Raw genomic sequence first — 23,784 nt, 5'->3', positions numbered from 1 at the left:
AAATATTGCTCATCTCCGAATCTTTGGTTGTGTTGTGTATGTGCCAGTAGCACCACCACAACGCACTAAGATGGGCCCCCAAAGAAGGTTAGGAATATATGTTGGGTTTGAATCACCCTCTATTATTTGTTACCTTGAACCATTAATGGGAGATTTATTCATTGCACGATTTGCAGATTGTCGATTTGATGAAACAAATTTCCCACAATTAGGGGGAGAGAGAAAAGAATAAACCAAAAGAGAAATTGCGTGGAAAGTTTCAACACTATCTCATTTTGATCCACATGCCCCTATATGTGAGCAGGAGATCCAGAAGATCATCCACTTACAAAAAATAGCAAATCAAATGCCAGACGCATTTACTGATTTGAAAAGAATAATTAAGTCACATATCCCTGCAGAGAATGTGCCTATTCGAATTGATGTTCCAAAGGGACAATCTACTAGTGTCATAACCTCTGAATCTCATCCACGCCTGAAGCGTGGTAGGCCATTGGGCTCCAAGGATAAAAATCCTAGAAAAAAAATACAAACAATGATCAGAATGACACTATGAAAGGATCTCATGAAGAGATTCAAGATCTGATTAATCCTAATATTCCTGAAGAAATCAGCAAACCCAAGACTCCAGTGAGTAAAGAACTATCATTAAGTTCTACTGGTGATGAGGTCAATTTGAATCGTTTGAAAATTGTGGTGAATAGTGTTTTTGCATATAATGTTGCACTAAATATTATGAATGGCAGTGAGGATCAGGAACCTCAATCTGTCGAAGAATGTCAATGAAGATATGATTGGCCAAAATGGCAAGAAGCAGTTCAATCAGAATTGAATTCACTTGCTAAACGTGAGGTTTTTTGGACCTATAGTCCAAACGCCTAATAGTGTAAAACCAGTTGGCCACAAATGGGTCTTTGTACGGAAAATAAATGAGAGAAATGAAATTGTGCGATACAAATCATGCCTTGTTGCACAAGGATTCTCTCAAAGACCCGGCGTCGACTATGAAGAAACGTATTCACCAGTTATGGATGCTATAACATTTCGATATCTCATCGGTTTAGCTGTATATGAAACCCTTGAAATACATCTGATGGATGTGGTTACAGCTTATCTTTATGGCTCACTTGATAATGAAATTTAAAGTTCCTGAAGGATATAAAATGCCTGAAGCATTTGGTTCAAAGTCTTGGGAAATGTATTCAATCAGATTACAAAGATCATTATATGGTCTAAAACAATCAGGGTGTATGTGGTACAATCGCCTCAGTGAGTACTTGATAAATAAAGGTTATATAAATGATGCCATCTGTCCATGTGTTTTTATTAAGAAAACAAACTCAGAGTTTGTTATACTTGATGTTTATGTTGATGACATAAATCTCATTGGAACTCTAGAAAAGTTCCAAAAGGCGATTGAATATTTGAAGGAAGAATTTGAGATGAAAGATCTTGGAAAGACAAAACTCTGTCTTGGTCTGCAAATTGAACATTTCGTAAAAAGGATCTTTATCAAGTCTTAAAACAGTTTTACATGGACAATGCGCATCCTTTAAGTACTCCTATGGTTGTTCGCTCACTTGAAGTGAGCAAAGATCCGTTCCGACCTCAGGAAGAAAACGAAGAGCTACTTGGTCCTGAAGTATCATATCTTAGTGCAATAGGTGCACTTATGTATCTTGTTAATGCTACAAGACCTGACATAGTGTTTTTCTGTTAATTTACTAGCAAGATATAGATCTTCTCCTACACGGAGACATTGGAACGGGATTAAGCATATATTGCGATATCTGAAAGGAACTAGCGATATGGGTCTGTTTTATGCTAACAATGGTAGTACAGATCTAGTTGGTTATGCAGATGCAGGTTATTTATCTGATCCACATAAAGCTCGATCTCAAACGGGCTATCTGTTTACATACGGAGGTACTGTCATATCGTGGCGATCTACAAAGCAGTCTATTGTACCTACTTCATCAAATCATGCTGAGATAATAGCTATACATGAAGCAAGTAGAGAATGTGTGTGGTTACGATCAGTGATACATTTCATCAGAGAAAGATGTGGCTTGAAATGTGATACCAAAATACCCACAATATTATATGAAGACAGTGTTGCATGCATATCTCAAGTAAAATGGGGCTTCATAAAAGGAGATAGAACGAAGCACATTTCACCAAAGTTATTCTTCACACATGATCTCCAGAAGAATGGTGATATTGATGTTCAACAAATCCGTTCAAGTGACAATCCTGCAGATTTGTTCACCAAATCTTTGCCAACTTCAACTCTTGAGAAGATGATATTCAATATTGGAATGCGAAGACTCCAACATCTGAATCATGGTCTTGATCAGGGAGAGTAGAATACGCGCTGCACTCTTTTTCCCTACGCCAAGGTTTTGTCCCATTGGGTTTTCTTGGCAAGGTTTTTAATGAGGCAGCCCCCAAAGCGTATTACTAGATATGTGTACTCTTTTTCCTTCATTGGGACTTTTTCCCACGGGGTTTTTTCCTAATAAGGTTTTAACAAGGTACATCATCTATTAATGGACATCCAAGGGGGAGTGTTGTAAATATCCCAAGTAGTGGATGTGCATTAATTATCTTATGCGCCAAGATATTATCTTGTGCTTATCTTGTACATCCATACGTGTAAGTTTTATGGATTAGTCACCAAGTCTACTTGGTTACTTATCCATTGTATTTTGCTCCTATAAATAGGAAGCTCATATGTAATGTTGAAACAACAAGAAGAAATATTAATACAAAAGCAATAGTAACAGTATTACGTACTGTTTTACCTATTTGATCATTTTGTATCTTTTGTTCTTTATAAGTTAAGTTAGTCTTTATTCCTTACCAATCTATATGTTTTGGTCAATTTATATGTTTTTGTTTTTTTGGTAACTTTGTATGTTTTTATTAATAGTGTATTTAGTTTATGAATTGTCTTTGTGATGGTATGGAACTAATCATATTTCTTTCTTTACATAGGGAATACACCTTGACGTTTAGTATTACGCCATGAACGTAGGAGTTTTTACTTTACAAAAGGTATATGCTATCTGGTGTATAATTAACTATACTTTTTCCTGACTCTCCAATTCCGCAATTTCAATCAAATCACAATCATCATCGCCGTCTAACCATTTCTCGATCCCACTCAATAGAATACCGCATAATCATAAGTCTTGCAAACTAGCCAAGTCAATCCTGGATATAGTTGCATGCCACACACTATACACTTTAGAGCTTCCTTAACTTACTCAACTCTGAAACTGAATACTTTCTAAGTCCATCGTATCTCATACACAGTCCTACTAATGTCCCCACGTACCTCCACCAAAGTGCCTTTGCTTAATTTCCCTTAACTTAAATTCCAAAATGTTCTCTACAACTCAAATTAATTCGAACCTCATCATTGATTTACCACTTCGAATGTCCCAATTGTCGAACCAGAACACCCCTAACCATTCACGCGATTATCACTTTCGTTCGATCAACTCAACCGAATAGCAACACCAGTAGTAGTAGTAGTAGTAGTAGTAGTAGTAGGAACTAGCCGAACTTACACAATAGGTACAACAAGGCTCTCATCCCTAATCCAATACTATATGCAAAACCCGATAGTTCCTTGAGTACTAGAACTTCGCACTTGACCAACACTAAAGTCGTTCTTATTAGTCAACCACCAGCTCCCACTGGCCCGCGGCATAACCAAACATACCAACTCGACACTGAATGCTTATGTCTATTCTATTATGCATGACCGCAACATAATCCTCAAATCAACTAGCTATTGATTCCACGATATCCTTATCATTCCTCTAAACATGAAGACCCAGTGAACATACCCTTTACTGAAGGACCAGGACCACAGCTGCCCAACATCTTAAGTCTTCACTCGTCACAAGTAACATTGCTTTCCGATCTAAAACCGACAACCACCTTCCTGAAAGAACCCACAAACCATTATCATATAGCCACGTCGTAGCCCAACTTAACTTTCACGATCGAATACAAAATTCACTCCCTTACAAATTGCAACCTTAACCTGATGTGCACGTCAGATACCAATTGTTCCCTTCCTAATAACGGAGATTAATCTATCCAAATCCTCTTTCTTACGCCTTCGTCCCATTAACATGAAGGTACTCATACCCAAATATCCTAAGAAATCTTACGTTGCCACGCGTTTCCCACAAAGTCATCCTTCATGTCCTTATTCTCAACTTCTCTTCTTTTTTACACGCGGTCATCATACTTTTGCCTAAATTCGATGATCCTTACCGAACTTACACTCGTACCACGTTCACCATCATAATACCCTGACGAAGTTGAAACTTATTCCTAAAAGCAATCATATCCTTAACAAATCATTCTTGTTAAGTCATAAATGCACTTTTGCGACTTCCAAGCAACCCAACATTGAAAACATGGAGATCATGTGACCCTTTGTACCATCTCGCCCATTTCTCAAGAAAACCCCCACCATGAACGAGTCTTAACCACTATCCCACACAACTGAAACCTTTAGTCAAAGCTGGATACCGAACTTAGTCACGCGTCTGAATCTGGACGACACATCTCATCCCATACAAAGCCATGTCATAACAAAACCGCTCGCATAAGAATTTAGGAACGAGTTTCCACTATTTGTGGGAGAATAAGACAAGGAAATTCAGATATCAATTAGAATCTACTAGATACCAATTTGAATGAAGTAGCACGAAAGAATGAAAGAATTGAAAATTTCCTAAATGTCCTCTAGCCTCTCGCATCTAAGTACAGAGCTCATCGTCCCGATCCGCAAGACTCTACTAGACATGCTCTTGTACTTGTAAGACCGCTAACCTAGGGCTCTGATACTAACTTGTCACGACCCAGTTCGTGAATCGTGATGGCACCTACAATGTTCCCCTAGATAGGCGAACCATTCCCAAATCATTTTAGTCATTTATAAGAATTATGCGGAAATAAATAATTGATTTAGCTAACAGATTCAAATTATGCAAATGATAAGTGCGGAAGTAATAATAACCCCAAAATCTAGTCTAGACTAGTACAAGAGCCACTATTACATAGATACAAGTCTGATAGGAAGTACAAATCTCAAATATCAATATTGTCTCAGAAATACAAAGTAGACAGTTAAATACAATGAAGAGTCTTGGGGTTGCGGCTCTAGGTCTTATTTCTTCCCGTGACCATCTTTTCTCCATAAATAGGGATATTAAATATTAAAACCGACTTAATTGTCAAAAACCAACCAAACGAACTCTAATATTAGCTTCGTCAATTTTAAAGGTCATAATAATATTTCAAATCTAATGGAATCTTAAGATCGCCAATCAGAGCACGTTTTTCCACAATAAACAATTTATCCAAATAATTGAATTTTAAGAATTTACAAAGTAAAACCTTCTCCCAAAGTGAACCAAATGATATCCGTTAGACTTCAAATTTGGCTAGCAAGTCAAAATAATTATAGCGGAGCTTCTGGAATAGACGACACGCAAACTAGAGCACCGGTTCTCAAAACGACCGACCGGATCGTTACACTAATTTTTAAGTATTTGGTGTTTGTGACACAAATTGAAATATTATTCATAAATAAAACATATTTAATCATAGTTTTCTTCAATATGGTTCTTTTAAACTCTCCTTTTTCAAATTTAAAATGTACAATTCTCATATATTTATTGTATACTTTCCCCTCGGTGTTGATAGTGCTATCTGAGATAGCTAGCTAGCTCGTTTTAAAAAATTACAGATTTCGAGTAATAAAACTACGATACTGCGGCTTCTACTGAAATATTGATTTTGTTGTCTTTGAATCCTTTTTTTGTTGAAAAAGTTGTAAATTATATTAAACCAATTGAAACTATTTACACTACCAGCTCAGTGGACTTTAGAAACAGGTCAATACAAAAACAATCAGAACTCTAACAATTCCTATTCCTGTTCACTGTCTAACATTCCACCTTCTCGGAAGCGTGGAGTAGCACAATTTCCTCCACAATCCGGACAAGTTCCTAACAAGGAAAGCTATTAATACTATCTTAGAGTATTCTACCATTTAGCATGTTTTTGACATACTATATATCATTTTTTTTTTATTGAAGTTTTTTATTATTACCCTCAATCCAAATATGGTAAACAACAAACGCAAAGACAACTCTGAAATAGTCCAGTTTAGATTCCCGCTTTTACTTTCTAGTATCTCATTGGTCTATCTGTTTGCTTATCATCAACCAGTCAAGTATTATTTTCCGGATGAAAGTAAGAATAGGAGCATTTCAAGAATAAATGATAACGTGTCTCTTCTTGAACCTATCACATAGAAAACATTCCTTTGGAATTGGACACCCAACGTTAGTAGTCTGTCCACAATTAGTGTGATAATCAACTTCGGCCAGAAATTAGATGAAAAAGTATGACTATTGACTAGCATTAAATATCCTAAAGGGGGTATAAACATGACTTCAGATACAGAAAAGGACTGAAAAGTTTGGATTACAGCAATTAGTGTGTCTATTGTCTACTCCCTCCGGTCCAAAATAATTAAGAATTTAGTCTCTAAAAACTGGTCCAAAATAATGAGGTTTTTAGTCTATCAAGAAGCTATCTTATTCTTTTTTCAAATTTACCCTTGACACATCCTTAATTCAATGAACAAATTTAACGCTTGTTATAGTTTTAAAATCCCTCTTAATTAAGAGGATTTTAGTCAATACACTTAATTTTTAAGAGTAAGTGAATTCCATAGTTCATATGCCTAAGTCTAAAACCTTAATTATTTTAGACCGGAGGGAATATAATCTAAGATAATTTAATAGGCAAAACTTCAGGAGAAGTGTCACCCAGATTGCCAGTCATTAGAGACTATTTGTGGCACCACATGCTAAATAACAAGAAAAAGTAGGCACCTGCTAAGTTAATATGGGTCAAAAAGTCTCAAGAATCGAGACCTCATCTAAATTCAATAACCCATTAATTACCTCCGGTCAAATAGTCGCCATCGTTACATAACTTTGACTGCAAACATATTATTCCCTCCGAATAAAAAAAAGTGTTTACTTAGTCATTTGTACATTTTTTAAAAAAATATTAATTCTTAGATAAAAATAGGTAATTTGACTAAACTGTTCTTAATTAAATAGACATTGGGACCAACAAATATGAAAAAATAAGGTTTTTTTTTTTTATCTGATAAGTAGACACTCTTTTTTACCAAAAAAAAAAAAGCTAAATGGACACTTTTTTGATAAAATTTACTTTGGCATATCATCAAACACCTAAAAAGCTAAGAATGAATTATCACATAATTCGGCTTTAATAACAACAACAATCATCTCATCTAATTTTGCTTCCCTCTTTAACCTTAGCTGGTATACTTTTGGAACTAATCAGTTAAACTAATAAGTACTATAACATAAACAAGTACAGAAATTTAATAATAAATGTTCAATCATCTCCTACGAAAGATTTATACAGCTTGTTAAAGAATGTCTATATAATATTACAGGTTTTTCCACATCAGCAAATAAGCAAAACAAATGGTCTCCATTGACACAACCTCAGGTTCCTTGTAATATCTGATCAATGTCAAGTAGTATTTCCCATGGATCAAAGCTAAGCACATCTTCAGGCACAAAATTGAGCATGGCAGTGTATGAGGCCTCTGTTGCTAATAACGGCTCAACGATATTCATGTCGTCCTGTTGCATATCATGTAACATCCCCTCTAATTCTTCCAAGTCGTTTTTGTCCCATTCAAGAACATCTAATTGGGGTTGTGAGATTGCCATTTGTACTGATGAATTGCTCTGCATATAGTCCCCTGCATCATATGGCTCCACTAGTTGTAACGGCTCATCAGCAGTACTATTCGATTCCAGAGCCTGATGTGATTCTTGAAAATTCAAGAAACCCATGGTTTCAGATTCAGAGTGTGAATTACAGGTTACTTCATCAGGAAAATTATTCAAGATTGTGACTGTGGAAGTCTCGGAAGGACAAGAACTAGTAACAGGCCTCTTCTTGATAGCACAGAGAACATAATCTCTGCAATCCTCATCGAATTTCTGAAGAATAACACTAGAGAGCTCGTACTCCTTCATCAGCCAATTCCCATCTTTCTTATTGTACCCTTTATTCACGTAAGACATGCTCTTCTTGCATCCAATAATTACAGGTGATGATGATGAGTATATAACTGGTTTGCCCTTGTCTTGTTGTTTCCAACTGCCCTTGTTTCCCACATTGCGATTATACTTGGACTTGCTCTTCTTCTTGAGCTTTGTGATGAAATAGCGATACTGAGTGCAGTCGGTGTCATCGTCATCATCATCATCATCACCGCAGGGTACTCCATGATCATAAATCTGCCATGGTTCATGTTTACCGTAAACATCAACATTAGTGGTGATAAAACCAGAATCATGCATCTCTTGTCCAGCAATGAATCTCAACAAGAAAGTAAGCCCTTCTCCATCTGTCGGATGAAAACGGTAACCCTCTTCAAGATTCTCCATCACTTGATCTCTTTTCTCAATAACAATGAAAACAAAGGCCAAGGAAGGTCACAATTTATAGACCCATTTTGTGAGTCAGTCTAAGCGTGTGTTGAAACTTTTTATATGGAAACTTTTTTTTTTTTTGGAAACTTTTCACTTCAACTAGAATTAATAAAACAGAGAGTAAAAGTTTCCATATAAAAAGTTTATAGACAGATTTTGTGAGTCAGTCTAATGCATCCGGGTTAGTCCGTGTTAGGAAATTAACTCGGTAACAAGTAGGACTTCGTTGGTTAATTTAGTTAATGAGAAATTAACTTAAATAGTCCAAGAAAATAATCAGCTGATTTATAATATATGTATCATTATTATATATTCCGTCCCAAATTATATGACACTCTTTTATTTTTGGTCAGTCCAAAAACAAATAACACATTTTTATATATAGTAACAATTCGACATTACATTTACCTTTTTACCCTTAATTAAATGATTTTCAGCCACACAAATTTATATGGTTTGTTTTAGACTCACAAACTTCAAAAATCTTCCTTTATTTATTAAACTTCGGGTCAGTATCAAATCAAACACCTTCACTATAAATAATTTTAGTCGATCATCCAAATGTGTAACTTCCCCAAATTTAATTTCTTCCACCCAATATAGAACTAATGGAAGGCCCTTTTTTTTTCTTTTTTTTTTTTTTTACCAACACGTATGGAAAGCTTCTTATCCGTTTTCTATATGGACATAATTTCGTGTATTTTTCTCTATGGTATTAAAAGGGAGGTTCTGATATAATTTAAGTTGTCTAGTTTAAGTTGAGATATGAGTTTAAAACAAAACTCCACAATAACGGTAACTATAACAAACGCCCATAAATGCAGAACATCTCAGTAAGCACATGACTATTCTGAGGTTTGTTAGCCATGAATTAAACTTACTCATCGCTAATTTATCGTTGCTAGCAAAGTTTTCATGCTTCGCAATGCATTCTTTGATCACTTTAAGCTTGGAGTAATGGCTTTTAATATAGGGTACACTGAGAAACTAACTTCATCAATGACCATCAGAAATACAAACAAATGAAGATAAATAAGAGAGTGAGAAGCAACGATTACTCCTTTAAGTGCAAATACGTTTTAGAGTAGTTCTTAATGTACAACAATTTAATTGTGTAAGCACAAGTAAAGGAACTTGATGAGAGCAAGAAAGAGCAGGGTCTTCAACTCTTTTTAAAGTAACACATTGTTCTCCGAAGAATCCACATCAAAAAATAGAACTATGTATGCCGCTTCCTATCATCATCATCCTCTTCATCAGAATCACCACTCTCACGGAAACGTGGATTCTTGTCCTGCGCAAAAGAGCAACAAGTATCACTAAAACTGGCTGACAAACAAGAGAGATAAACAATTTGAAGCTCAACCTCCTATTCATTAAAATCACAAGCTAAAATCAGGGAACCTGTTTCTTTGATATCCATACAAACTAAGGCTTGGTTCTAATAATATCCTATAATTGCTGATTTTAGTAGAAGGGGAACTCCAAAATATTTAATCAGATAGTACATATGAAAAGATGGAACAAGGACATGCTGGCGAAAAAGAGCAAAGCAGTAAAAAGAAATGATGGCTTAGGTATAAAAGAAAATACCCGTCTGGATTCATGATCAGAGGTTCTCTGAGATTCACGGTCATAACTCCTCTTTGAATAATCTGACCGATGGTGGTCATCTTCCATGTGTCGCTTGCGATGAAAGTCTGTTTTCCACATATGATAAAGAGTTATCTGTTAAATCTATTCTAATGAAGCAAAAGACAGAATAATACAATGTTGTAGAGCATTAGAACTGAATAGCTTTAAAGAGCTTACCTCTACCATGTCGATAAGAGCCTCCTCCATGACCATGGTTTCCGCCATGTCTACCATCTGCAGCATTATATTTATTGTATCAGTCAATACCATAGACACACTAAAAGGTCTATAAGAAGTATACCACATTTATTATCATATTATATTATATTGCAAAACCTACCGCACCACACAGTTTGAGCACCGCAGATAAACTCTGATGATTGTAAGTGCAAGAAAAACTCAGTGGAGCTTGAAGGTCCAGTGAATCAACTATTCCAAGCTTAATTTGAAATCCTATAGGGGTTGATTTAACCTCTTCCTTTTCCCTTTTCTCTTGTTAAAAAAATCTCAAGTTTAAATCTGATTTTACTAGAATAATGGGAACTGACAGCATTAGTTTGGAAAAAGCAGCCAGATTAATTTATGGGGAAGAATACGGCTAGCTCAAAATTGAGAACTGGAACAGAACCCAGATCATTAACAACCAGAAGCTGCCATTCTATCCATGCTCAAACTTATACTATTCTTTTCGCCAGACTCATTTGATATTTTGCTATCAAGCATTCAGAATGTAGATATTGTGCTTAAGAGATGCAGTATTTAATATAAAAACGACTAATCCTCTGACAGCTATAGTTATAACTCATCAAATAAAAGGCACATATATTTGAAACAGTGAGGTGTAAGATAAGAACTCAGAAGAACTTCACTATCAACATTGACACAACCAGCTAATAACAACTCAGAAGAACTACGCCCCTGAACCAACTTTTGTACATACTAATAAACACTAGGTTTACGTATAGGAGTCAGTTATGCAGCACACACAAGTCCTGTAGTAGTAAAATCTAAATCTGCAGTAATGAGGCACTTCAAGTTGACTCTTGAATAAAAATATTTCCTTCTTGGAAAAAGAAAAAAGAAAAGGAAGAAGAAAAATATTTGCATTCTTTACATTCCACGTTTCACATATTATCAAAAAAATTGAGGGAAAGAAGCTCTTTGCTAAGACGCAAGAAAAAAGTCAATATTATCGAAGAAACAACTAATTACTAAGTTAAGAGCAGTCAAACTTACAGTGAGGTGGTGGCATAACTGGTGGGTACGCGCCCAATGATCTTGTTCCATAATCCACCAGCTGCCTTTGTGCTTCCAATTCCTTTTGGACTAATTTTCCATAACCACCTCGACGTGTAACTAGTAAAGGTATGAAAAGACAGCTCTAAATTCTTACATATAAATGGAGAAAGAATGATGTCTTAAACTCTGTTGACATTTTCAGGGTGAACAAATGCAAAAAGTAGCATTGTTCTAGTTGCTTGGACTATAATACTAGATTTTCAACCAATTGTCCAATAAGGTGATGAAAACTTACTAAATTGAATAACCATAAAGTATAACATTTTTGTGCACATCTTCATGGGTTAAACCATATTCTTTTCTTTGATAAGTTGGGTTAAACAATCAACCTTAAGACGCATATATCAGAAAACCACGTAAACATGTCAACCACCTTTCCTATTCTTGATTGAGTAATAAATCTGTGAGCCAAAATTCATCTCCTGGTCACTTACACTAAAAGGAACTTCTATACATCTTAGAAGTTCTGATTCCTGATAAACGATTCATGACAAAAGAAAAAACGAAATCCACTTCATAATATTTCCTTGTAAACTAACTAACAAAGAAAAGCAGGGGATTTGCCTTCTGGGTCGAGCTTGTCGCACGGGGCTTACCTAGTGCGGGTTATCTCTCCTGTGTGGTTTGCGAGCTATTGCACAGGAGCTGGGTTTACCCTGTGCGCACCCGAAGGGTAGCCGCTAGGGGTTCCTATGTCATAAAAAAAAAAAAAAGCATTGCCCTGTTAAAACTTTGGAACATCACATTGACTACCAGATGAAATTTCCTCCCTCTTCATCAAGTCGATTGTCCAACAACTATAGGAGAAGGATACTGAAAACTGAAGCTTTTGAAACACATTTTTAACACTGGTTCCTGCGTAAGTCATGGTGGGCAGAGTTGCCCGGTACTTGTGCTGGTATAAGGTGCGAGCAAGCTGGCCCAGACACCACCGTCATAAAAAAAACATTTGAGACTCTGGTTCATTCACTCAAAGCAAAATGCATTAGGGTCACTAACGCTTTGAGATAGAATGCTATAGAATCTATGATCATAAGAGGAGAGAAGCTTCTTTTTTTTTTCCTTTTTTTTTTTTTAATGACAAGGGAACCTGCAGCCGCCACCCTTCGGGTGCACACAGGGTAAATCCCGCTCCCGTGCAATAGCCCGCAAACCACACAAGGGAGATAACTCACACTAGGCAAACCCCGTGTTAGGGTAAGTACTTACTGAAACAAATACTATAGAGATGTACTTCTTTTCTCTCTCTCTCTCTTTTTTAGATCAAGTACTGTAGGAGTCATTTCTTAAGAAGGCACTTGAGTAACCTATGATGTTGCATCAACAAGTATACCCAAAACCTCAAGCACTATTGTGTATAGAGGAATAATGTACACAATTACACATATTATTAGCTGGTCAAGTACCACTTTAGTTTCAATTTCCAAATAGAGAAGTTACACACACCACTACTTACAACATACTGGCATACGTGACGAAAGTATGCAAAGTTTTAACAGACGTTTACATACACTTCCCTGCTTTTTTGTTGATCGTCAAAAAAAAAAAAAAAAAAAACATTTGCTTAAACAAATTAGCTAAGAGTACTTAGTTTGACATCCTTCTGCATACAATTAATTAACTTTGACTAGCTTGTCCCAGTAGTTCATGTCCTTTTTGTTCAATTCCAGTGTCCTTCCAGTTTCAATGTTCATCACTTTAGTGCATGATAGGGTGAAAACATTTTTAGCCGAAATTAAAAAATTTAAGAAAATAGCTACAAAATAAAAAAATTGAAATTTAAAAAAATAGCTAAAGAAGTCGAAAGAAAATTGTTAACACATGCTTATTAATAGAAGAGAAGGATATCTGGATCATAGTCGGTACGATATTCGTCGCGTACCGGGGAAAAAAGATGTAAATTAGATCAAATGCTAGCATGAATCTCAAGATAAAAGGATGAGTCAGTGATGAGATTACCTGTCCACCACTCCTACTACGGCCCCATTGCCTACCTTCTTGAAATCCCCAATCAAAATCCACACGGATAGGGCGATCATCAAGAATTGTCCCACTGATATATTTGGCAGAGTCTTCAGTGTCATCTCTAGAGTAGTACCTGATAATAGTTTTGCCATTATTACCGATGCAAATGATATTCTCCTCACCTTCTTTTGTTTTCTTCTTTGGCTTTTTTCTCCTTGTACAGGGAAGGTGGTAATGACCTAATCGGGAGATAACCTCAAAGACATAGATGCAACAAACTACAACGTACACCTAATAACATCTTGGTGTTTATAAAAAAGAACTCACTTCAACTATCAAGAAAGAAAAAAATAAGCAGCAAATAGGTATTTGCTTACTACTGCAACAGTGGCAGCATCAAAACTGACAAGGTTGTGATACACTGCTTCCATTCCGTTTCTATTGATCTATATTTATGTGGACACATCCCAAAAGTTCACGTCCTAATGTCAAATATTTTAACCTGGCATAAATTTATACTAATAAATCATCTGACATCATTTCAACTTCTCTACTTTTTGCAGTTCAAAATATTATTTAAACTCCTTCCCATCAAACCTAATATAATAATACATATTCAAACATTTGTTCTTAAACTTTCTAGTTTCAACCAAGCCAATTAAAATGACAACAGATCTAAAAGTAGCAAAATTTGATAAGCTTGGAACAGGACACCAAGACAGAGAATGCTAAGAAACCAACACACTTCCCAAATACAAATCCACCCACCGGCCACCACCATTACTACCCATGCATCCAAAAGAAAAACAACCTAAACAACCACCATAACCTATAAAAGTTTTCTTTTTTTTCCTTTAACAAGGAACCTATAAAAAGTTTTCTTGAAACATTAGCAAATATTTTCCGCAAGTCATCAAAGAATTATATAATAGCTTCTGGAAAAATAGTGATGATACATGGATGCATGAAGTTGCAAAAACAATATTAGTACCCAAATTTTGGGCTTTTAAGGCAAGAACATAGATCTACTTTAACCTTGTGAAATGTTAATTTGGTTGATTCTTTTTGCAAGGAATCTATTTTTCTCTGATTTGAAAGCTAGAAACTCTCCTCGTTCCTTGTTAATGATCTTGTTTTCCATCATTAAGAAAGTGACGAAGGAGTAAAACAAGAAGATTTTTGTTGTGATACCTGTTAGACTAACAAAGTTAATCCGACCCCTGGACTTGAAAAAAGGGAGGAAAAGATAAGACAGAAATAGGAGGAAAATTCTTTTATTTTTTCTATCAAGCAGGAGCGAAGTTTCCTTTTCAGTTCAAAGTGGCGAAAACATGGAGAAATGCAGTCCCATTTGGCGAAACATTTTGTAATACCAAGAAGGACCTCAGGAGTACGAACAAAATAACTACATAACAGGAGATTAATGTCAGATAACAGTCGCTTTCATTTTTCTCCAAATGGATACAAAAGTAATAATAAATACTCCTTCCCTTCTCTTTTCTTTTCTCCAGCATATCCCTTCCCTTTCTCGAAGGACTCTTTAAATCCAAAATTCCATAACAAAGTTGTACATTGATAGCTGTGACAGAATTAGATAGATAATTACAATAGTGTTGAATCCATTAAAGAAAATGGAACTGCCTTATTATCTTCAGATATTTCAAAATTTTGGAAGTCCCTGCTTTACTCCTAGCTAGACTTGTAATAGATTTCAAGCTTTTTCATTGTTGATAAAAAATTGTACATTTCCATTTTCTCATCCAGCCCCGGAGCTTCTTCTGTTCTTTCTTTTTTTATGAAGTCTTCCATTTTTTCCTTTAAGATATCCAAGGTATCAAGAGATCCAAATACTCACCTCTGACTCCACTTCTCTACTCTTAATAGCCAACTGCCCATTTATCCAGCAGTATGAATCAAATCCTTGACAAGCTCACCATATGATAATCTTGCCTCCTGTACTTTCATTTCACATCCGACTTTAGAATCAGGCAGCTCGATGCAATGTGCTCTTCCACTCCTACACATCTAGCTCCATTATTCACTCTCGAGCCACCTCCGTATCATCCACATATTTAACAGCACCTCTCAATTTGAACCCTGTAGGTCGAATCTTTTACTCATATAATCCCTTTGCACCAAAGAACAACTGGAGCTAATGTTCTCTCCTTCATGTAAAAAACAATGCCCATTTCATGTAAAAAACAATGCCTTCTGCCTATGTCATCAGTCTTAATCTAATACAACCAACAAAAAAAAAAGTGAAAAACAAAAAGAAATTATATTGGCCCTTGCCTCTACCAGGTATCTTGTCCTCAACCTAGGTGGTCTTTGATTGCATCTAATGGATTCAGATTGCATACAATATGCTAAGAGAACATGTCAAATTATTCTAAACACGACAATGATTGTGGTATCAGCTTCTTTAATAATCTTCAGAATACTTCTTAATTTCCTTGTATTAACCCCCCGAATTGTAAAATATGTCATCTAAATCTGAAGACACAGCGAGTAAGAGTTGATCCATATTTGTAGGAGTAGAAACAGCGGACATGATTCTTAAATTCATCAGGTGGCGAGAACAAATGATAAATACATAAGATGAAATCCTAACTGAACAAGTAGACAAAAATCAGAACTGGTAAAAGCTGGAGCAGGTGTATCTATAAATTATAGGGTTGAAAGTTAGCAAACACAAAATGGAAGAAATTGGAGACCATACATTATAAAGCAGAATCCACAAGGAGTTTTGGAATTCTCATCCAATCCCATCACTATCTTTTTAATCTCTCCACCACGAGAGAACAGCTCATATACTTGCTCCTCTGTTGTGTAGAAGGACAAGTTCCCCACATAAACAGTTGTCGACTTTAACAAGGCATCTTCAAATTCTTCTTGTGTTCCTGGAAACCTTCTATCCCTATATGCTGAAATCTTGGCTAAATCCTAAGAGAAACGAACAGCAAGAAAATGTTAAAAGATAGTTAAAACCAAATAAAATCTAGATTAAGAAAGCACATAGGACACCACAATCTCTTTATGTTAAAATTCCATGAAATGCCAATGGAGATGCAGAGACTCAATTGCTGCACTTTGCTAACATTATACAGAAGTTTGGAAAGTCATAGATTGATAGACGTATCTTGCTTCCTAAACAACAAACTTCCGAGTTAAATCAGGAAACCATGTACGAGTTGTTAGCTACTCATAACACCGAGCCTGTTCAAGTCTCCATGCAATATGTGTGTGTTCAACCCCCTTCCCCAACCCCCTTCTGATGACAGAAAAAGTTTAGGAATTTTTTTATTTTTTTTAGCTATACACGGAGTAAAGCATAGCGTACAATGTTATAACATGTTTTTATATACTCCTCCAAAGGTTGTGCTTTTCACAGGCAGGAGAAGATCCCTTCAGGCATTAGTACAATACACGAAAACACAACTTAAAAACATTAAATCAATGGACAAATTTTTTATTGAACAAATATCCCATGTACATGAAAAATCAAAGAACACTGTGGCATTCATATTACCTTGAACAGAGAAGCCATTACGTTCTTCTCCCAAGGATATCTCCCACTTTGTATCTTTTGCACCTAGTAACTGCAACATTCTAATTCGGGTTAAGAACAACAGGAAAACAATTTGATGAGTTATAAGTAAGCTCAACAGACAAAAGAATGATTAATCATTCAAGAGAATAGTTATCAAGTTCGCCAATACACTAGCCTCAACTTCACAGCCAGCATTTTGATAGACTGATTCAGAGTTAAATGATAGTTAAAAAATTAGCATATTCTAAATGAAACTACTAATAAGAATACATAGAAAATTCTGGTAAATCTAAATGAGAACTATGACTTCCACAAGTTGATTTCTCAGATGGTTGGTCACTCAACTAATGATAGTTATCTTCTTCTTTTTTTATTTTTTATGACAAGGGAACCCGCAGCCAATACACTTCGGGTGCGCACAGGGTAAACCCGCTCCTGTGCAATAGCTCGCAAACCACACAGGAGAGATAACCTGCACTAGACAAGCCCGGTGCGACGAGCTAACCCAAAAATCATTCAATTATTGTCATTGCACCTACAAAGTCACCCAACCAATTTAAGTCATTTTTCCATTCGGTTTGGCTGACATGGAATTTTAATTTTAAGCCAAACTTTAAAAAAATAAAAAGCTACCCATTTTAACCATTTTATTGACCTACTAAATTTTTTATTTCATGCCATTAGTTACATTACAAGAATGGAGATTTACATTCAGCTAAAACAGAGTAAACTTATGGAAACAATATTTCATGCCAATATTGAGCAAAAAACTTTAGAGTAATTCAATTATTTCCATTGAATGAAACAAAATGCAGCATATTCTCAGTTTATTTTGGTCCACAACTAAATTGAGCTAACAATTAAGAGTAATTCAATACCTACAATTTATATTGGTCCATTTTACTCAATCAAATAATAAGTAATTTAATGATTTAAGGAGACGAATTGGGTTAGTAATATTATCGAACAGTTTGCAAGCAGTAGTCAATGCTGATGTTAAAACTAGAAACTTTTGGATATAAATCTTCAAGGATTGGATACCCACCAAGTGGAATATGTTTATAATGCAAAACAGTTGCAGGCAATTTGGTTGACTAATGTAATTTGTAATGTAAATGGGTAAGCGTTTATTACTATATTATTATTTTTGTTTTTTGGTACGGTGTTTACCTAGGCGTGCAAGTGGAGCGGGTCAAAAAACGGGTAGCTTTTTATTTTTAAAAAGTTTGGTTTAAAATAAAAAAGTTCATGTCACAAAATTCAAAAGAAAAATGAGTTAAATCAGTTGGGTGTTGTAGGTGAAATAACAGTAGTTGAGTGACTTTAGGTTATAAAACAAAGAAAAATGACTTGCTAACCGCTTGTTTGAATGGTTGTTACCTATTATTGTATTGTTAGTTTAAATACAATGTTTGTTTTGATTGTTACTTAAATTTCATTGTGTTGTATCGTTAAATTTATCGTTATATAACGATAAAAAGTCCAAACTTGTATAATGACCGATTTGGTGTGATCGTGTCATTACCTTTTTCATTTTCTCATTTTGTCTTTATTCATTATATAGTAGTTTTATTTTATCCCTTGCCCCATCTTTTTATAGTAGTATTTTCCCGTACCTTGCGTTTCTTGTTGGTTCATTCTTCTTTTCTTATTTAACAAATACTCGGTAACTTGACTACTAATACTCGTAGGTTTAGTATACCGTCATGACTTTGAAACCCCACCACCACATGGGAAAGATACAAGAATGCGTATTAACTTGTAAAAATTAGAAAGAACATTCACACATCGATATAAATTAGTAACAATTTCATCTTTTACCGACCTAAGTACTATAGTCAATTTAGTGTAGCAATAGAACATTGTTAACCTGCTAAAAGTCACCAAAATCGTACAGAAGAAAACAGAATTCAGTGCTTCTTTATAAATGAAAGAGCAGATGAAAAAATTGGCCAAATCATAAATTCATATTTCACCAATAAGAACCATTGAAAAAACAAATAAAAAACTAAGATTCATACACTGTCCATAAAAATGTTGAAAATGAAAAAATTAGGGCTTTGGGCTTCATGAGAAACAGAGGAAAAACTGGGAACTTACAAATTGGGGGCCCAGTTCCGAAACCAGCTCAAAACAAAATTTGTTGTACTCAACTCTAATTGGGCCGGCCCGATATTGTTTTAGCTGCCGTACGTTTTTTTGTGCGGATTGCCCTTCTTTTGGGGTGGTCTTTAAATTTTCCCCCTCATATTTGTGGTCTTTAAATTATGCCCATCATATTGCTGGTCTTTAATTTTTGCCCTTCGCGTTGCAACCCTAAGCGTTCACGCAGAAATCATGAGGTTTTGGGTTCGAACCCCCGCTCAAGCATAAATTAAAAAAAAAATTGCAAGGCAAGGTTTGGGTCTCGTGTATGCCGGACCCGGCATACACTTATTAAGGAATTACCAAAGTTATGCCGGACCCGGCATACTCATGCCTTATGGGCAGACTGGGCATAAGTATGTCGGGTCCGGCATAACTTTGGCAAATCCTTAACAAGTTTATGTCGGGTCCGGCATACTTATGAGCAAACTTTTAGTTAAGTCTTAACTAAAAGTCTTTTCCTAGTTATGCCTTATGGGGCAGACTTTTAGTTAAGGCATAGCTAAAAGTATGTCCCATAAGGCATAACTAAAAGTATGCCCCATAAGGCGGAACTTTTTCTTAAGGCATAACTAAAAATTTGTCTTATAACACAAAGTCTATGTCTTAAGGAAAAGTTATGCCTTATGGGGCATACTTTTAGTTATGCCATAACTAAAAGTATGCCCCATAAGGCATAACTAAAAGTATGCCCCATAAGGCATAACTAGGAAAAGACTTTTAGTTAAGACTTAACTAAAAGTTTGCCCATAAGTATGCCGGACCCGGCATAAACTTATGAAGCAATTACCAAGGTTATGCCGGACCCGGCATACTTATGCCAAGTCTGCTCATAAGGCATAAGTATGCCGGGTCCAGCATAACTTTGCTAATTCCTTAACAAGTGTATGCCGATTGGGGCATAGCGAAATTTAAACTCTGCCTTGCGATTTTTTTTAAAATTTTTGACTGAGTGGGGGTTCGAACCTGGAACACATGAGTTTTAGCCGAAGGGCAAAATTTAAAGATTTCAAATATGAGGGGCAAAATTTAAAGACCACCCCAAAAGAAGGGCAATTCTGCGAATTGCCCGCTGCCGTAAGGGGAAAATTCACAAATAAACACTTTTCAACCCGAAAAATATTCATCTAATATGAAATTCAAATAAAACTTCAGGAATTGTTTTGGAGGGGTTCATTCACAAAGATAAAGTCGAAAAATAACCGGTGGACGCTATTTTTACAACAATTAATTATATTTAATTTAATAAAAGTGTTTGACATTTTGATTTGAATAATGAAACATGAAATTATTAGTTGCTTGATTTTCAAAATAAACTTAAAAGTATTAGTATATATTATTTTCTTTTGCTAGCAATGAAAAGTTGCATTACTAAGACTTGAAGGCTAAAGTTTGATGATAGAATTTTTAATCATTCAATAATTTACGTTTGCTAGATTTAACTGGTAAAGCATTAAGGGCCTATTTTGACATATGGACCCGTTTGGCCATGAGAATTTTTTACTTTTTTTCAAATTTTCTGTTTAACTTTATTTGAAAATCAGTGTTTGATCATGAAAATTTCAAATACAACTTAAAGTTGTATTTGGAATTTGAAAAATACCTAAAATCTTATTTTCACTTTTTTCACTTTCAATACCTTCGTACAACCAAATATTCTTTGCGAAAATTATAACCAAACACAACTCCATCTTCAACTCCAACTTCAAAATTCTAAATAAAGTGAAAAATATTTGATTTTCATGGCCAAACGCCTACATAATTTCTTTGTTTTTTTTCAAAAAGAATAATTTCAAATCATTATTTGGTTACCCTCCTAAGACCAAACTTGTGAGACAACACTGGGTATGTTGTTGTTTGGTTCTGCATTGAGTCAATTAAGTTGAAGTTTTTAAACGGATTTTTACCACTTTATCAAGTAAAAAGAAATTTCCTCACAAAACTTCAATATTCAAATGAAATGTATGTCTAAACACAACTTGAATTTTCAAGTACCCTTTTCATTTAACTTCAAATACTATTTTTTCTAGGGCAAAGGTGCAAATATACCTCTACCCTTACACAAATAATGCAAAAATACCCTTTTCGCTAACGGGGTTTTTTAAAAAAAATCATTTAGCTTATGTTTTAATTAAAAAAAATGTCATGTGGCTTTAAAAATAAGTCTACTCATTTTTTTTAAGTAGACATATATTTTCTAACGACACATGGTAAAAACAAATTCTGGTGGGTCGACTCTGGTTCGTCTAAAAAATATCTCTGTGGCTTTAGAAAAAATAAGTCTACCCATTTTTTTAAACGAACCAGACCCCACACACCAGAAAACAAAATTATCATATGGCTTTAGAAAAATATGTCTACTCGAAAAAAATTGGTAGACTTTTTTTAAAGCCACGTGGTAAAACTAAATGATTTTTTTAAAAAACAAAATCTGTCAGCAAAAAGGGTATATTTGCACCATTATGTAACGGCAGGAATATATTTACATCACTTTTATAACCAGGGTATATCTGATGTTGATAAGAATCGGATTACTTGAACAAAACAAGATGATGATGCGGAAGCGAAAATACGAAGATCAAAGACAAGAATGTAAAGATAGGAGAAATTCAAGAATAAAATCCCCAAATTTCAAGATTAAGTGATAAGAAGCCTAATTGGTCTTAGTATTCAAAATTAGCGGATTAAGACTAATTAAGATATTAATAGAGTTAATTCAAGAACTTATATCAAAAGGTGATCTAGACCCCTATTTCGAAGAAATTAGAGACAATAATTAGTATAAGACTAATTACCTTCTTTAATTTATGAATAAGAACCAAAGATATCAAGTACGAATTAATCTTACCTCTTAAAAGAATCGTTCTTATAAGGTTGTAAGATAAATCCAAAGTAGCCACACACAAAGATGTAAAGAAGAGAAACTCTCAATAATAATAATATTTTGTCCCTTGAAAATAACAAAATTCAACCCTATATAAAGGGAAACCTATCCCAAATAGAATGGATTCGAATTCTACTTTTATGGAAATAATAAATAATAAAACCTAACTAGGATTAAACTAGAACAATAAGTAAAACCTTTCCAAGAATTGCCTAACCAAAGTAAGGAAAGAAGTGCCAAATCCTGGCACCAAATCCCACGGCCAGAATGTGATGACCAAGGAATCACTTTTCAGCCCATTATTTGGGCGCGAGAAGCAGCCCACTTTGGGCAAAATTTTAAGCTCATTGGGCCTCCTTTGGGGTTCCATGTGGGCCTAATTTTCCTCCTTTTGGGTTTGGATTTGGATCATGAAATATGTGTAGCACTTAGTACATTCTTTGTCATTATTCTTGGGCTCTTCTTCTACGATAAATAACTTCTTGATTTTTCATTGAAGCTCGTCAACCTTTGATGGAAGTATGCCGCCATGGATGCTATCAGATGTAAATCGCAAAATTGAGAGATATATTTGCACATTTTCCCTTTTTTCTAAACCATCACCAAATTCATGTCCACGCACCAACCATTAGGATTTATTTGTCATATATCTCATATTGGACACTAAAAATATCAAGTTAAAACGGTTATCATAAATTGAATTATTATTTTTGAAAATAGCTTCGACGTCAAATGTCAAAGCTAATTACTATCTAGGACCATATGATTTTTCTTGTGAATTTGGGATAGTTCTGGAGACCTAGCTCGCTTCAGGTTTGACTTCACAACACTAACTTTTTTTTTTTGTAATTTATGATATTTCAATAATATATGTAACAAAACATGTATTAGTGGTATGTATTAAGTATAATGCACATCTACTAGAAAATATGTAAGTACCACCAATTAAAGTTATAACAAGTTAAAATGTTAATATTCAAAGGAACAAAAAGAAGAATTTGCATGTATAAAAAGAAAATAAGAAAGAAAGAAAGACACGAGAAAAGGAAATGACAAAAGAGAATGAAATGGCTGTTGTGGGAGATAAAACTTTGACCGGCAAAATAGGAGCCGACTAAAACTTAGGGATTTTTTGTTGGAAGTTGTTTTATGTGTTAATATCTAGTTGTCATGGAATGATAACTAACTAATGTTGCTACTACTATGCAAATATTTTTAAATATTGCCTAGTAATGATTTTTTCCCTTTTCTTTTAGCAATATTTCAGATCCAAATTTCAAGAACCTCGTTGCCCATCGACGAATAACAGAATGGGTTTACAGAAGTTTACTAGTTGAAGACCATTGCTCTAGTAATGACCCCGCCCTAGTCTAATGCTGACAATTTAGACCCATTTGAAAAAATGGCTTAATACATTAACATCCACTTAATCTTGCCGACAAATTTCATTTAAATACTTGAACTAAGGCTTGTCCCAATTGAGCATTTGAACACATAGTAAAGTGTTCCTATAAGACACTTTCGGTTCAAAATTAGATTTTTTTTTTGTGCGTGTGTTCCCAATCGTCTATTAGATAGATAAGTTAAACACTTAAAATATGTCACTTTCTTTAATTTATCCTCAATAAGCTATAAGATCTCAGGCCTATTCCAATTGAGGTTGATGTGTATACTTAAAGGAGTGACATGTTTTATGTGGTCAACTTAACTACCTTATAAAC

At 34.9% G+C, this 23,784-nt stretch overlaps 2 protein-coding genes across 2 annotated transcripts; both read right to left on the bottom strand.

Annotated features, from left to right (window-relative positions):
- Positions 1-7,583: 7,583 nt before the first annotated feature.
- Positions 7,584-8,540, bottom strand: LOC132628790 (NAC domain-containing protein 14-like). Its single transcript, XM_060344556.1, has one exon. The coding sequence runs from the start codon at positions 8,538-8,540 to the stop codon at positions 7,584-7,586; it is 957 nt and encodes a 318-aa protein (XP_060200539.1).
- Positions 8,541-9,538: 998 nt separating this feature from the next.
- LOC132626892 (nuclear cap-binding protein subunit 2-like) lies at positions 9,539-18,021 on the bottom strand. Its single transcript, XM_060341921.1, has 8 exons — positions 17,014-18,021; positions 16,204-16,427; positions 13,480-13,617; positions 13,368-13,402; positions 11,457-11,570; positions 10,398-10,454; positions 10,179-10,285; positions 9,539-9,879 (listed from the first exon to the last, which is right to left on the bottom strand). The coding sequence occupies exons 1-8, from the start codon at positions 17,029-17,031 to the stop codon at positions 9,805-9,807; spliced, it is 768 nt and encodes a 255-aa protein (XP_060197904.1). The 5' UTR covers positions 17,032-18,021; the 3' UTR covers positions 9,539-9,804.
- Between the last annotated feature and the right edge of the window lie 5,763 nt (positions 18,022-23,784).

Source organism: Lycium barbarum, chromosome 2 (genome assembly GCF_019175385.1).
Source record: "Lycium barbarum isolate Lr01 chromosome 2, ASM1917538v2, whole genome shotgun sequence".
Taxonomy (NCBI): domain Eukaryota; kingdom Viridiplantae; phylum Streptophyta; class Magnoliopsida; order Solanales; family Solanaceae; genus Lycium; species Lycium barbarum.
This window is presented reverse-complemented; position numbering and strand designations above follow the sequence as displayed.

Excerpts from the sequence above, each read along its gene's own strand:
- LOC132628790 (XM_060344556.1), bottom strand. The coding sequence starts at position 8,540 with ATGGAGAATCTTGAAGAGGGTTACCGTTTTCATCCGACAGATGGAGAA.
- LOC132626892 (XM_060341921.1), bottom strand. Across the intron at positions 13,403-13,479 it reads CGTAGTAGGAGTGGTGGACA|GGTACGCGACGAATATCGTA; the intron begins GGTAATCTCATC and ends TCTTTTTTCCCC. Across the intron at positions 10,455-11,456 it reads AGTTATGCCACCACCTCACT|ATGGTAGACATGGCGGAAAC; the intron begins GTAAGTTTGACT and ends ATAATGCTGCAG.